This window comes from Semicossyphus pulcher, unplaced genomic scaffold, assembly GCF_022749685.1.
Source record: "Semicossyphus pulcher isolate SPU_LCO1_2020_fin unplaced genomic scaffold, fSemPul1.0.p SCAF_6, whole genome shotgun sequence".
Taxonomy (NCBI): domain Eukaryota; kingdom Metazoa; phylum Chordata; class Actinopteri; order Labriformes; family Labridae; genus Semicossyphus; species Semicossyphus pulcher.
The window spans coordinates 12,214,885-12,229,198 of NW_027211737.1; the positions used below are offsets into that span (position 1 = coordinate 12,214,885).

Here is a 14,314-nt window from a genome sequence, read left to right on the forward strand (position 1 = left end):
CTCTCTCCCTCTCTCATCAGTGCATGAGAAATTACCTAATGAGGAATGGGTCGCACATTTCCACAAACTCATTAACCCGCGAGCGAGTGAGACTAATTGCAGCGTTTGGGTAATGTGATTTCACATCTGTTACTGCAGCCCAGGACACAGTATAGTCAGCACAGGGCCCGAATGTGCTGGGCTGAGCCTCACGTAGAGCTAAGATTTACTGGAACAACACACACACATACACACACACACACACACACACACACACACACACTCAGGGGAAGCCACCGCTGCAGCTCCAGCCTGGATGGGTGGAGCTGCAGTCAGGTCGGAGGTGGTTATCACATTTGATCAGCTGTTGTCGTGCAATACCGTGTGATGACATGCCTCTGCAGAGAGGCGGGCAGCATGCATTCATTGTGCAAAATGATGGGCTATAGGTCAGAGCTGGGGTGGGTCATGTAGTTGTAAATGCACACTATAAGACAAATTAGTGACCATCATGTAGCAAATAGTCATTAAAGCTCCTGTGAGGAGTTTTTCGCTTGTTACAAAACAGACTGAAATTAATTCTGATGACTCTTTATGACCTACAAATGCAAACCAGACCATCAGCGACACAGGCTATTATTTATATGTAGTTATTTTTAATGCCTGAAACTACTGGCGGGGGGTAGATGTCAGACGGAGCGATTAACTGCACGCTGCCTTTGTTTACATTTTCCAGGGCAAAGGTTAAAGTACATATAAAAACGTATGACTGTTAAAGAAAGCAGGATGAGATTTTTGTTAAAACACCACTTAAGCAAGAACAGGACAAAATCAGCAAAGAGATAAGAGGTACGTCTTTGTCCACAGGGGGCGCCAAAATCAACACAAACCAAACGTTCCTCACAGGAGCTTTAAATGAACAAAAGATGCTCTTATTTTGAAATCTTCTGTCAGATTGATACTCATTTCCACAATTAAATGGGTTAAACATCATTCACACCCGACATTTACACTGATAATGGCTCACACTGACTGTACCAATGAAGTAAAAATAATTGAAAACAATCTGATAACCTTGTTTTTACCCTATGTGCATTCACACCCCATGAACTTTCCCATATGCTGTCATATTACAACTGTTAATTAAAAAGGATGTAATTGAGGTTGTATGGAACAACACAAAATAGTCGTGTTGAGGAGGGGCTGCATGATTTAAAATGTATTTTACACAAAAAAAAAAACATGCAAAGCTTTGAGATCTTTGCTGTAAAACTCCACCAAACTAAGACCAGGTGCAACCAGTTTAAACAGTGGAACATGTGTGTGAGAGGCACCGTACATTCACGGTGACTCGACTATAAAGTGAATCAATAAAAAGGTTGTTTCTTAATTGTCTTAAGGGTTTCCTTCCTTGGTTGCTGTAATCAGGCGTCTCCAGTCTGTAGAATAACACATTGTATCAGAGTGTGACCCTGTGTTCTGCTTGTGCAGGTTAAACTTGTTAATAGGAAATATTGTAACATTTGTGTCTTAGTGTGTGTTAGAAAACGTTATGCCTTTATTTCCTTTGGAGCTAATTGTGTATAAGGGAAACATAGGGTCGCACACACACACTCACACACACTGTGAGGAATAAATGATTTTTTCGGGGTCTTGACTTGGGTTGGTATTTTCAATAATTCACTAAATTACTGCAAACAAATCCATGTTAATAGAAAAGGTGGGAACCAACTGTTTAATATGGGAAAGTAATATACTTTTGTTAATTATGATTAATCCTTTGTTTAACCCCCCTGCATTGTTACAGAAAGTCCAATTAGAAGTTTACAGGCAGTGGGACTGCTTATGGTAATGCCATATCTCATCAATTAGCATCCCGTGACCGTAAATTGGCCTCCGCGCTGACAACGAGACGAGGTTAACTCTCTGATTAATCCGAGCTGCTGTGATTTCAGGCTACAGTTGATACTTATAATCTTTGACACACACACACAGCGAGGTCCGCTCGCTTTTCATAATTCTCACATCAGCATCGTTTCAAATTAAAGTAACGCAAACAAGGTTTTTCTTATTAAGGGGCTGACGGAGGAGTAATGAGGAGGTTTAAATGAATGTCAGACGATCAAAAGGTGAAGAAGTATAAACTGCTTAGAGCTGATTGTTGTTTTTACCTTTATTATGACATGCATGTAACGTGTAAACAGTACACAAGTAATTCTGCCAACTTCAGGATGATAATGTGTCTGTTTGGATTCATTATTGTCCCAGAGAACCCTTTGGGATTGATATTAATGCTTTAACGTTATAGACGCTGTAGCCAACCTGGTTTCCAATACAGAAATACAAATACTTGCATCCTCCAGACATAGTGGAGGACACACCCAGGTCAACATGTCTCATCATTTATTAATTCAACTAATTTTGCTAATTGCTTGTTGATTTTTGAACAGCTGTAAAAGAAGACTCTGGGTCATCTCTCTGTTATAGATTTGGCTGACGTTTGGTGCTGCAGCTACATTTACTTATAAGTCAGTCTGTGTGCGAGTCCATGTAAGAGTGGTACATGACAAAATCAGGACTTGAGTCTATAGATGGGACACAAAAGCATCAATAAAGACAGCCTTATTAAAACACTTACTGATACTGCAGATATAGCTAAGCCATTTGGCAACTAGCTAACAGCAAATGTTGCTCCTGATGCAATGTATACAGGAGTAACCTGATAGGCTAATCTGACTCACACATGGCCTAGATGCAGGTTGGTGCAGTCTATTGATATTATAGGCTAAACTTTCCTATGAGATCTGCTCCGCCTTGTGTTTTCTTCTCCCAAGTCGACTAATCGATTATGTCATTTTTGCCTTAATATCAGCCGTCTTTCGCCCTAAAATAACAGCTGCTATATTCTGCAGACATGGACTCACAAAGGCCGGTGATGCCTCCTGTTTAGTTACAGTCCATCCCGTCTCTCAGCGGGATGATGACCGTCATGGTTTAAGGGGCAATGACCGTCACATCACAGCTCTGACATCTTTACCGCTGCTGTCTGCCACTGAGGGACCAGTCACCATGCAGAGGCCCTTTAACCCCGACACCTCACACACTGTGGAGATAAATACATATCTATATAAAGGTCACTGAGAAACACAAGCAACCAATCTACTGTATCAGTTTAGGGGGAAACAATACATCTTAGACTTCCTTAGCAGCCTTTCATACCCTGTAAGCTCGATAAAAAGATGGAATAATAATTCTTGTATGTAATGAATAGAACGCAGATATAGGAATCCCTACTAAATAAATGATAAAATACAACAGCCTACAACAAGGGTAGGTCTATGGATGAGGATTAGGGCCACACATGAGTTTTGAGTTTTTTTAGGTGTTGCCCTGATCCTCTTGTATTTTTTTTTTAAGTACATTGTACAGAAAAGTCATCATTAAGTTTAATGGAGACATGAGTCACTATTGTTTTGACATTCTTGAAAATTACTTTTATTTGTTTGTTCATTTTAAATCGGTACAAACCCGTCAATGTGGTGCATTTCGATGTAAGATCAAACATTTAAGAAATGTGTCAAGTAATAGCACATACAATAAGTTAAAACATGTCACAAAAAAGACCAGTGGGTACATAGCAAGAATGTTTGATCTACACAAAACATCCTAAAACAGAGTAGGCCTACTGAGAGGTCATTGTGTTTTTTTACTCCTCTTTAGATCGACGCTCCCGTCTCATGCAGACGAGAGGACCTCTTCAATCTGAGCGGGCACCATTTCCTCCTTCAATCATCCAAGCGTTTGAATCCACGTGCACAGTGCATGCCTGAGACCCGCTTCAATAGGCCCACTACAGTATTATGCGCATGTGTTTGTACCAAAGTTTATACCCCATCTTATAAATAACCGTTTGACGTAACACAACTTCACCTGAACACAATAACACGTGTGCGTAAAGACGCACTGAGTGGAAACGTAAATACGACGATTGTTTGGCTCTCAGTAATTAGGGCCTATAGTCTAGAGATCATTACAATAGTATTCATAATCAATACTTGATAAAATCCTTTTGAATTAACAAGATAAATAACCCCAAACCCAAGTTTTCCCCCCATTTGTCCATCAGTGCTGTCCTTTTTTATGTCTAGATGAAGTCACACACAGTCTCCATTTTCTCACATTTCAGGCCTGATTGGCGCGCTCGTTTGGATCTAAATATCAGGAATAAAAACAGAAAAAAGTCACTAAGTGAAACTCATGGACACTGTGTGCTCCAGCGCTTTGCGCCGCAGTGACGCGATGCTTGTCCCTCTCCACATGTCACTGTCCGGGGAGCTACACAGCTGCGGGGAGCCCGATACGTTCGTGGGGCCGGAGAGAGAGGCCGACATTCCGGGGAAATGCGACTGGTAGAGGTGGGACTGTAGCCCGGAGCCGTTGGACGACAGGCCGTTGGAGAGACCCATGGAGTTTGGCGAGGGGCCCGGACCCAGGCTGCACTGTGACAGTGACTGTGGCATGCCCGGCTGGCGGCCCAGGGAGGGCGGTAGCTGCAGCTGGGACACGCCCGGCATCCCCGTGGCCCAGCGAGAGTCGTTGGCGTGGAAGGAGCACAGGCTGTTCTCCATGGCAGCCGCGGCAGAGAACTGAGGCAAGCCCGGGGTGGGGAGCAGCGTCCCCGGGGCGCGGAAAACATTGGTGGTCTTCTTCCTCTTCTTCCACTTAGCGCGTCTATTCTGGAACCAAACCTGCGAGCAGAGAGAGGAGACCGTGAGCGTTTGTGTTTACACGGCACTGTGATGAGGGCAGAAAGGTTGTGTTGGACACAAATCCCCTCGGTTGGCAACCATGACAAAAAATACTAATACGCACGATAATTCCAACACAATCCCGTCACACTCAGACAAGCTGTGGGGCATTCAAGTCCATAGAAAAATATTACAACAAAGCCCAAACGCACACACGTACAAATGTAGGTGTCCAGGATGGACAGAAACACACACTGCACTGTGCTCCATACTGCTGCAGTTTCTCTAACAGCTCTGGGTTGAACCTGACCCTTTCCACTGTGACCACTGTTTGAATAGGGCAAAAATAAATTAACAAGACATAATTGTAGACCTTTTGCTATTGGCACGAGGACCTCATGAAACACAGCCTACTCACGAGCACTAGCCTGATAATGAGGAGCTTTGAGGGGGAACTGTCTAAAAGGTGTAAATTCACTGTAGCCTCTCTAATCTCCTTAAAGGAAGACTTTGTAAATATGCGTCCAAATATTCAACTGTTTTTTTTTTAACACAGGAAGCATTCATTGCAAGGATAAGGAATTTCGTTATAAATAAAATACTAAATAGTAAGGGCACTTTGGAAAGAATAGAAACCATCACGGGGGTTATTTCTTGCAGCATTGAGTCCAACAATTTATCTTTGTAAAACGAAAGATTAACCGAAAATTGACATATTATTATGTGGGCTTAATACAAATATAATACACCTTATTGTTCCAAATCTACGTAAAAATAAAACACGCACGCGCGAGAACCACAAACAAACTTGCTGCACGTCCACAATAGAAAACGCACGCGCGTCTGTCCCTGTTGGGCTTTATAAAGATTTCATCGTCTCCGGGCGTGATTAATGCGCGCGCGAGGCCGTGAGTCGATGCCTCCGTATTAAAAGTGAAATCTCGCTCTCATTCCGCTCAGCCATCCGTGAAACGTCGCCCAAACCCATTACACTCGGGGGGAAAGAAAATGCAATTTCTCATTCCATTAAAAAAGTACAATATATTCTTGAGTCCTATTAAGACGTCGCTGATGGAGCATTTTAAAAACAGAGAGGCTGTGGAGGCACGCACGCGGGCCAACACGCCCACTGAAGGCTGCACCTGCACGGCCTGCACTAATGTTTACAAACAGGAGCGCAAGCCGAGCTGCGCTGAGCGGTTAGCTTCCTGCAGCAGATAGAATAAAGGATTGATTATTACGGTGACTAATGATGATACTGCTTTTATTGCTTTCACTGGGATCATTTGCATGAATCTCACATCACTGCTTAATAACCCGTTCACTGTTATAAATAAGACTGAAATTGGTTGATAATGTGTTTGGTTTATTGGAGCCTGGCATGTTCCTGAATGCGTGTTCCAAAATTAGCACGGCAGGTTTTAGCTAGTTTGAATTAAATGTGGTAAATGTGGTTTGAATCTTAAATTATTTTTATTTTTAAATGTCACCCTTTAAAAAAACATGTTTCACATATTCCCATCCTAAGAATGATGGGAAAACTCTTTAAAATGCACTCTGTAACTTCTTGGGCATTATATTCTGTCAGGGTAATTCCCTCAATATTTGTGGATTAAAAATATATTGACAAATAATTATGAAAGGCTTAACACCACCTGTAATTTATTGCAATTGCAAGTCTTCAATTTTTCCAGTAACAAATGAAAATAAACATGTACAGAAATTAGAGCAGTATTTCCGGGGACAGTCCCTACAGGTGGCATAATATTTTATAACATTTTAAAAGCCACCTGAATGTGTTGGACTTCATCAGCACTTGTTTCCTGCTCGTTATGCGCAGGTGAAAAGTGTTTCAGCACCTTGGACAGATCCCTTTGCACTGCTCCTTAAAACTAAATCCTGCTTAAAACCGGGCTGGACTTATCGAAAACAGATTATGGGATATTTTAATCATACAATTGTATTTTAATGCTCTCGAGTTATTATATTTTCCAACACAACTGTTATGTAAAAATGCTATCAGAATTCCGAGACGGATTTTTATTTTATTTTATTACAGTGAAGGATTTCGTTCAGTATACACGCCTACAATAAATATAAGAAATATGATGAAAAGTTTCTGTTACTGAATTTACAAAGAAGAAAAGTTATGGTTTCTTGTAACTTGAACTACAGTCACGTCCAATTTACATTCCAAGCCTTTGCACCCAAAGGTGAACACCAAATGGACAAATATTTCTGAGGACAAGAGGATCAGTGACAAATAACTGATAATAAAATTTTGTAAATATTTTGAGAAGTTAGGAGACCAAACGATCTTAACGCACAGAGGGGACATGCTCCTGAATTATCTCTACAAGTTGGAAAGTGGATTTAACGAATGATGACATTTCTATCACACAGAAAACCCCGAGAAGATCAAATCTGGACCCAGAGCCACACCCTGCCACATCATGCCGGTGTTTTCCTCCTGTATAACCATCCACACTGCACAGTGTTTACCTGAACTCTGGACTCGGTGAGGCCGATCCTCAGCGCCAGTTCCTCCCTCATGAAGATATCGGGGTAGTGCGTTTTGGCGAAACTGCGCTCAAGCTCGTTGAGCTGCGCCGGAGTGAAGCGCGTCCTGTGCCGCTTCTGTTTCTGCTGGTTGGAGGTCTGACTGGAGCTCTGCTGCGGCTGCTGCTGCTGCTGCTTCTCCGGCTCCTTCCCATTCACCGGCATGCCGCCAGAGTTCGATCCCACAGAGGAGATGTCTTCTCCCGGCAGCAGAGTGGTTCCCTCTACGGAGTCTGAACCAGGGGCCATGTCTCCCGGATGCCCCTGGTCCTGCACCCCACCACCCAGCCGGCACTTCAGAGCCTCTCGGTGTCCGAGTAACTCTGCAGCATCCTTCATCCCTGAGAGGATGAGGAGCGAAGTGAATACATGGAGAATCTCAACGCACAGCATCCTTAAATGACAGTTACATGAAATAGCTTTGCTTCTTAATATCAAACAGATTCATTTAAAGAATACAGCAAATAAGATCAATGTAGCTTTTGTACCGTAATGTTTACTTTCAGATCAGCACACATAAATACAGATTATTAAAGAATAGCTTCCAGAAACCATAAAACATTTAGCCGTTAACACAATTAACTACACAGTCTATCTATCACTTCACAAGTTGAAATAAGAAGTTGAAGTCTTACACTGGAGTTTAGGGCCGGAGTTTAGTGATGATAACTCACCGAGCCGAGCATCCAGGAGGTCGGCGTGAGAGAGCATGGCGTACCGCTCCAGGGCGAACCGCGCTCCCAAAAATCCCACAACTTTGGGGCAATTTAAAAAGTATATATCGTCTAAATGAACGAAAATTCGGTTTGTGGTTAAAAAAGGAGGTCCCTTGCATTATAATGTCCTTTAGAGCGACGGGGAGGCGCTTATTAGTTGAAAGAACCCGTGAGCTTCCTCAAATAAGAGCCAATCAGAGCGGGAGCCTGGAAATGTCAGCGACGTGACTCCCCCCTCTTTTTTTTCTCTAGACTTTTACGCACGCACCTAAGCGCGCGCACACAGACCCAAAACGCGCACGAAAACACAACAATTCAATTCAATCCTCTGCCATTCCGTCCTCTGATTTATTAGCTTTTCATGCTTAAATTATTCCACGTTAAACATCTTAATGTGTTTGTTTAATCTCATATATTCGGCGCCATGACAGGACTCGTGTTTGTAGATGGATATATGTGTAAAATACTGTCGGTGAGCTCGCGCGCAGGCTTGTTTTATTTTGCTGGAGGAGATATAGGAGCTTACAGCTATCTGAGCCTGAAAATGTTTTGCCATTAAAGTAATTAGCCATATGAAAATCTTCATTTTCAAATCAGTGGACTGTATCAATGAGCATGTTTACAGAGATGAACCAGAGAGGGAGGATTCATCTCACAAATCAACAAAAAAGTAAAGGATTTTCAAGCTGATACCTAAAATAAATACTGAAATAAATCGTGACTTTTTGGTATTGAGACAAGTAGCAGATTGAGTGTATTTTGCACAGATCAGAGTGTGAGTTTAAGTCCTAAAAGAAATAAAATGTAGGACATGAGGAGCCTTAAAACAGCAGGCCTCCATCCAGCACCCCAGAGCCCCTCTTCCCTCCCGTCCTTGGATCACAAACAAAACGAATATCGCTCCCATTCCCCCCTGGCAGGTGATTTGTGGAGACAAATGGAGGAAATAAATAAATAAACGAGTACAGATGGATTTAAGCTCTGTTAGTGATCGGCCGCTTTAACTCCCATCGACTTTTCATCAAGGCGCGCGCAATTAAAGGTATTTAGGCCTGTTTGGCTCACACAGAATCAGACGTGTGGACCCTAAACGATTGTGCCCCTCTAGCAGAGGTCCATAAGTAGGTCTATTATACAATTAACAGGACAGCCATTGATCTACTCCTCCAGACAGTGCTGGTTAGAGGGGGCTTTTGGCAGATGTCAGGGTGAGTCCGCTGAATAGACCACCGCCTGGGACTAAATGGGTTTCTCTGCAGCCGCACAAAGGAGGCGTCCGAGCGAGGACTCCTCTCTCTCCTCCTCCTCCTCCTCCTCCTGCAGCTCATCTTTTATGCGCCTCAGCCGCAATCTGCCGGGACGCGGGGAAGTCTAGCCTACATGTGGCACAGCGTGAAAAGTTAAGGAAATGGACCGGTGCATGTTGTCCACTGAGAGGAGGGAAGCTGGGAGCAGATCCCGGAGGTTCAGAGGGAGGAATCAGCAGCAGCAGCAGCAGCAGCAGAGTCTGGACTTGTGTGATTCTGAAGTGAAACCAGCAGAGAGGAGGAGGGAGTGTTGGGAGGTGTAAGGCCAGGCATGCGTTTGTGAAGGTGTGAGCCTGCAGAGACATCACGGTCTGTATGCTGCAGAAGATGTTTGTGTAAGAATGACAACAAGATGTGATGTGAAATAAAGGAAACACAGAAAACTAGATTGTTGAGATTATTTAAGTTTTTGCTAAAATATGAGGCTAATAATAAACACGATTATTTATTATATTATAAGAAATTGTACTAAAACTACAAATAAGTTAATGTTTTTAATAACATTTCAATCCAGTTTTATTTAAAGCTAATTATTCATTTTATTGTCTGATTATTATTTGATGAATTTATATTTTTTCCTTTTCAAAATAAAAAATAAATGTGCATAATACCGTACAATTTTATTACTATTTATATTTTTAATAATTATCAAAATTGTTTATGAATTGTTCTTTATAATATAAATCGTAAAAGTTTTTAAAAATATATATTTTTATTTATGTTATTTTCTATTGCTATTTCTTTTTCTATAAAATCCAAAATACATATTTGTTCTATAGGAAAATAAAATATACTTAAGATAACAAAAAATACTTAAGATATTTATCATACAGATGTTGATTCAACAACAACAACAACAATCTGTTCTGTTTATGGCTTTATGTGGATTATTATTTCATGTAGCCACATCTTTAAAAGGAAATTAGCCAAAGTCTAATTTAAATGAACACATATGGACTTCCTGTTTACATCAGAAAAGGCACGTGTGGAAATCAGTTGTTCCTGACAGCCTGCTCCTCCACAGCCCTCCATGATAAATATTGATATTGCGCTGTGCTGCAGTAAAAACAGTCTGATAGCAGATCTCCTTCAGCTGTCCGCTCCTCCTGCTCTAACTTATCGCTGTAATAAGAGGAACCCACATGAAATGGGTCTATGTCTCACTCAGCCTCCCTAACTGGACCGCATCAATCTTCCCGCAGTGAAAACACACTCGCACACAATCCTCGCGGGTTAATGCGGCGCATCTGAGTGCGGAACGGCTGTTTACACGCGAGGAGACACTTTTAATGGAAGCGCACCAAAAACAAATGCAATTTTGTAGAGCAATTTCAAAGATCAAGAATCCCGTGTCCGCCCTCTCCGCGCTTTTTTAGCAATCAAAGTGCGTTAAATCCATTGCTCATATACGGGGGCCTTTGCAGAGCAGGTTAAAATAACACAAGAGACAACAGGCACGTGCAGGGAGAAGATCCTTTACAGCACAAACGCACGCTAACAGGGACCATAGGAGAAGTGTTTCTGATGTGTCAGGCCTGGTAGCATCTGCATTCAGTCAGTTATAGAAATCTAAAAGGAAAATCGATTTCCCCATGTGCACCAGCGTCTCTCTAACAGAATCACACAGTATTTTACGCAGCTGATTTGATGACAGTCGCAGGAATAAGGAGCAGACCTATAAGCGCGCTGTATCCGAGCAGGAGGGATGCAGGGAGGAGAGCCACAGGCAGGCAAACCCATTACAGGCTCCCCTCTCCGGCCATCCGGCCCTGCTGCACCACCCGCCGCATCTCATGCCCCAATTACACCCGCTGCCCTCCGCCTGCTCTCCGCCTGCTCTCCGTTACCGCGTGATCTGCTGCACGGAGCGGTAATCACGGCTTTCAAATAAAATAATCAGCGAAGAAGAGCGATTTCCTTAATGAGGAGGAAGAGGCGTGTGTCACGGAGGGTGTGTGTGGTGAGGGTGTGTGTGTGCTCGGTGGTGGTTGGGAGGTTATTAAAATAGCAATGAAAGTCACACTAGGTGTCATTAACAGAGGGGTGCTCAGAGTCTCAGCAGCTTTAAAACTGTCTCATTAGTTGTGCTGATAATATTGACCCCATGCTCAGGTGCTCTGTGTTTAGGATGCTCGTTTCAGGTGTGATCAAGAGAAGCAGCACGTGGGAACGAGCTCTGCTTAAAGGTAAAGGCATATATCTGTACCTCAAAGTCACAGTGACAGTCAAAATTGTGCAAAACATTGTTTATGGATTTAAGGAGAAGTGCATGTGAATGCATCATTTTTATGGGCTTATAACTTTTTAAACTTTATATCATGGACTCTGGAGACAAAAGGCTTGCTTTCCTGGTTCTTATTATTTCTTCAAATGTTCAATTAGTCAATTTAACTTTCAAAAACCATCAAACTGTGTCTTCAGTGTTCCCCTGCAGGTGAATGCAGAGGAGGCTCTTTAAACCTAAAATAAACGTGGAGCATATTTGTGATGTGGCGATGATTTAACGGCCCAATAAAAGCTTCTCCCCTCCACAAAGAGGCCATAAATATTGACTGTTTGGCCAAATTTACTCTTAGTCATCCAAGTGATTTGAACGTCTGATTAGTCACCTAATTGACTAAAAGGTGGCGGCCCTAAACATCACACACACACACACACACACACACACACACACACACACTGACAACAGTAGCTTTGTGGGCGTGCATGTGCTGGTGGCTGAGAATCACAATATGCATGTGCAAACACGACATGCATCCAAATCATACATGCATGTAGTCAGATGTAATATTGTCAGGAGGAAATCAAAGGAGCTGGACCTGCCACTGGATTGTGCAACAAACATTTTTTTGCAGTTTCCCTGTTAATTTACAGGATTTACAGATCGACACATTTGTACATGTTTGCACTGAAATGAATAAAACGCTGACAGTCCATAAAAGCAAGGCGATCACTTTGGAATCAGAGCTGTTTTCCTCTCCGTCTGAAAGTGGACATTTTGGAAATGGAGGGCTTTAAGGCCAACAGCAAAACAAATCTTCTGTGAGATGTGTTCTGACAGCTTATTGTCTGAGAAGGCTGCAGTACACTTCTGATAAAAGCCTGATTCCTCAGGATCATGAGCCCTGCGTGTTTTCATTATTCCTCACTGCATGGCAGCAGTGTAAAGGTGGTGTACTTCAATGTGCTTTTTCTGTAATTTAATTTTCATGCATATATAATCTCAATTATTTAATTAATCCTTAATTCAACAGAAGCTAAATATTACAGTATTATGCATATAGCTTTTAATCTCTTGCATTGGCAGCCTGACCTCAGTCATTTGTGCTCCTCCAGCCGCCTGCAGATCTAATTCCTTCTCCTCCCTGACACCTTGACTTTCCCTCCAGTTCTGCTCCAGCTATTAGAATATGTTCTTTCTTAAGTCCGGTCATTAGTCAGGTCCATTACTGTGGCTCCATCATTAGGAAGCTGTAATGCATCATTGAAGGTAATGAGTGCCTTACATTACAGGTGCCAGAGAGCTGAAGACACACTGAGCCAGACTATGCAGCCTGGAAATAACTCCAGGTTTTTATTTGTTTTAAGCACAAAATTGTCAAAGTGAGGGGATTTTTCCATGACGACGGCTTACCAGTGATCTTATTTTATGTTTTAGTAAGATTTTATAGATACTCTGTAAGAATGAGGAAGGAGGATTATTTGTGATTTATTACTTTAAAGCATCCTATAATATTCAGACATTTCTATTTCCTCTCACACACACATCTATACACCTCCTGCACACACCGGCGCTCCTAAAACAGCAGCTAAAGGGGAGGACTTGGGTCACTAGTGTCTCTGAGTGGCTTGAAATTAGAAACATGTGCTGGTAATTATCAAACTGCAGCAAAGTCACATCATGCAATTTAATGCCTCAGCAAATTAAAGAATAAATGGGATCAGTCTCTTTGACCTTGCTCACTCTGACTCTGCCGAACTTGATCTACCTGATACTTCAAGTGTGTGACTGCCTCACTCTGAGACGCGCGCGCACGCACACAGGTAGGAAGGCCAAAATTATGAATATACACGTGCACATAAACATATACTAAAAATGAGTTTTAGCTGATCGTATAAAGAGGAAATATGTGAAGCAACGCAGGAGAACCTTCAAAATAAAAGCGCTAACTACACACGTCTGTTTTTGTCGGCCGACACCTGCAGCATCCTCGCGTCCTCAGTGCGTTACTCACCCAGTCCAGCTCGTCTCTCACTTCACAACTCCCTCACTTCCCCATCCATCCTCTCTCTTTCTCCTCCTCTCCTCGTCTCCTCCCTCTCCCTCTCTTCCTTCTCTCCGCCACATTTCTGCTGCTCCTCTGCTAAACACGGCGCTCTACCCCTCCCAAGATTAATTGATCATCAATTTAGCTCTAATTTGGACCAAGTCAGCTGGTAAATGGGGCAGTTTTCCCTGATTGTTAGTGAAATGTGTGCAAGTACATTGATAAATTTTGATTATTTATCAATTACAACCAAATGAACTAAATCTATTGAATAAATTCCAGCCTGATTGCCATAATAGAGTTTGAAAATATGGCTATTGATAATGATTCCGGCTAATAGTCTTTTCCGGCCGTGGCTGCCGGCTTGTCGGAATGACAACACAAAACTCATTTTTCACAGAATCAGCTGAGTGCGCGCGAGGCCGATCTTTCATTAATCAGTCACATTACGGAGCTGATCCGCCGTAATACGCGACGCTTTCCTCACACAGACTCAAACACTTTGTCATATTTTATGTCAATTACCAGTCATTGCGTTGTGTTTCCATCAAGACATGTTGTAATAGTTAGCATATGCTAAGGCAAAGCTCCCCTGTCCCGCCCATTAGAAGAAGCCGCCTCTGTTTTGGGGAGACAGACAGACAGACAGACAGGCTGGTGATGACACGGGGCCCTGCAGGCTCTTAATTTCTTATTTTCCTCAGCTGACGCGTTTATAGGAAGGGTGGAGCTCGAGC

General features: G+C 42.5%; 1 protein-coding gene across 2 annotated transcripts; it reads right to left on the bottom strand.

Annotated features, from left to right (window-relative positions):
• Window positions 1-3,468: 3,468 nt before the first annotated feature.
• LOC138610739 (homeobox protein orthopedia B-like) lies at window positions 3,469-7,997 on the bottom strand. Of its 2 annotated transcripts, none has more exons than XM_069683546.1 (3): window positions 7,961-7,997; window positions 7,230-7,627; window positions 3,469-4,727 (listed from the first exon to the last, which is right to left on the bottom strand). In XM_069683546.1, the coding sequence occupies exons 1-3, from the start codon at window positions 7,995-7,997 to the stop codon at window positions 4,224-4,226; spliced, it is 939 nt and encodes a 312-aa protein (XP_069539647.1). In that variant the 3' UTR covers window positions 3,469-4,223. The 2 variants fall into 2 exon arrangements, with proteins under 2 accessions (XP_069539647.1, XP_069539646.1); XM_069683545.1 differs by having other exon boundaries at window positions 7,922-7,997.
• Between the last annotated feature and the right edge of the window lie 6,317 nt (window positions 7,998-14,314).

Bases quoted from the DNA above. Each gene is read 5' to 3' on its own strand.
- LOC138610739 (XM_069683545.1), bottom strand. From the start codon at position 7,997: ATGCTCTCTCACGCCGACCTCCTGGATGCTCGGCTCGGTGAGTTATCA. The intron at 7,628-7,921 runs GTAAGACTTCAA...TCATCCTCTCAG, and splicing joins CTCCGGCCCTAAACTCCAGT to GGATGAAGGATGCTGCAGAG. The intron at 4,728-7,229 runs GTAAACACTGTG...CTCTGCTCGCAG, and splicing joins TCACCGAGTCCAGAGTTCAG to GTTTGGTTCCAGAATAGACG.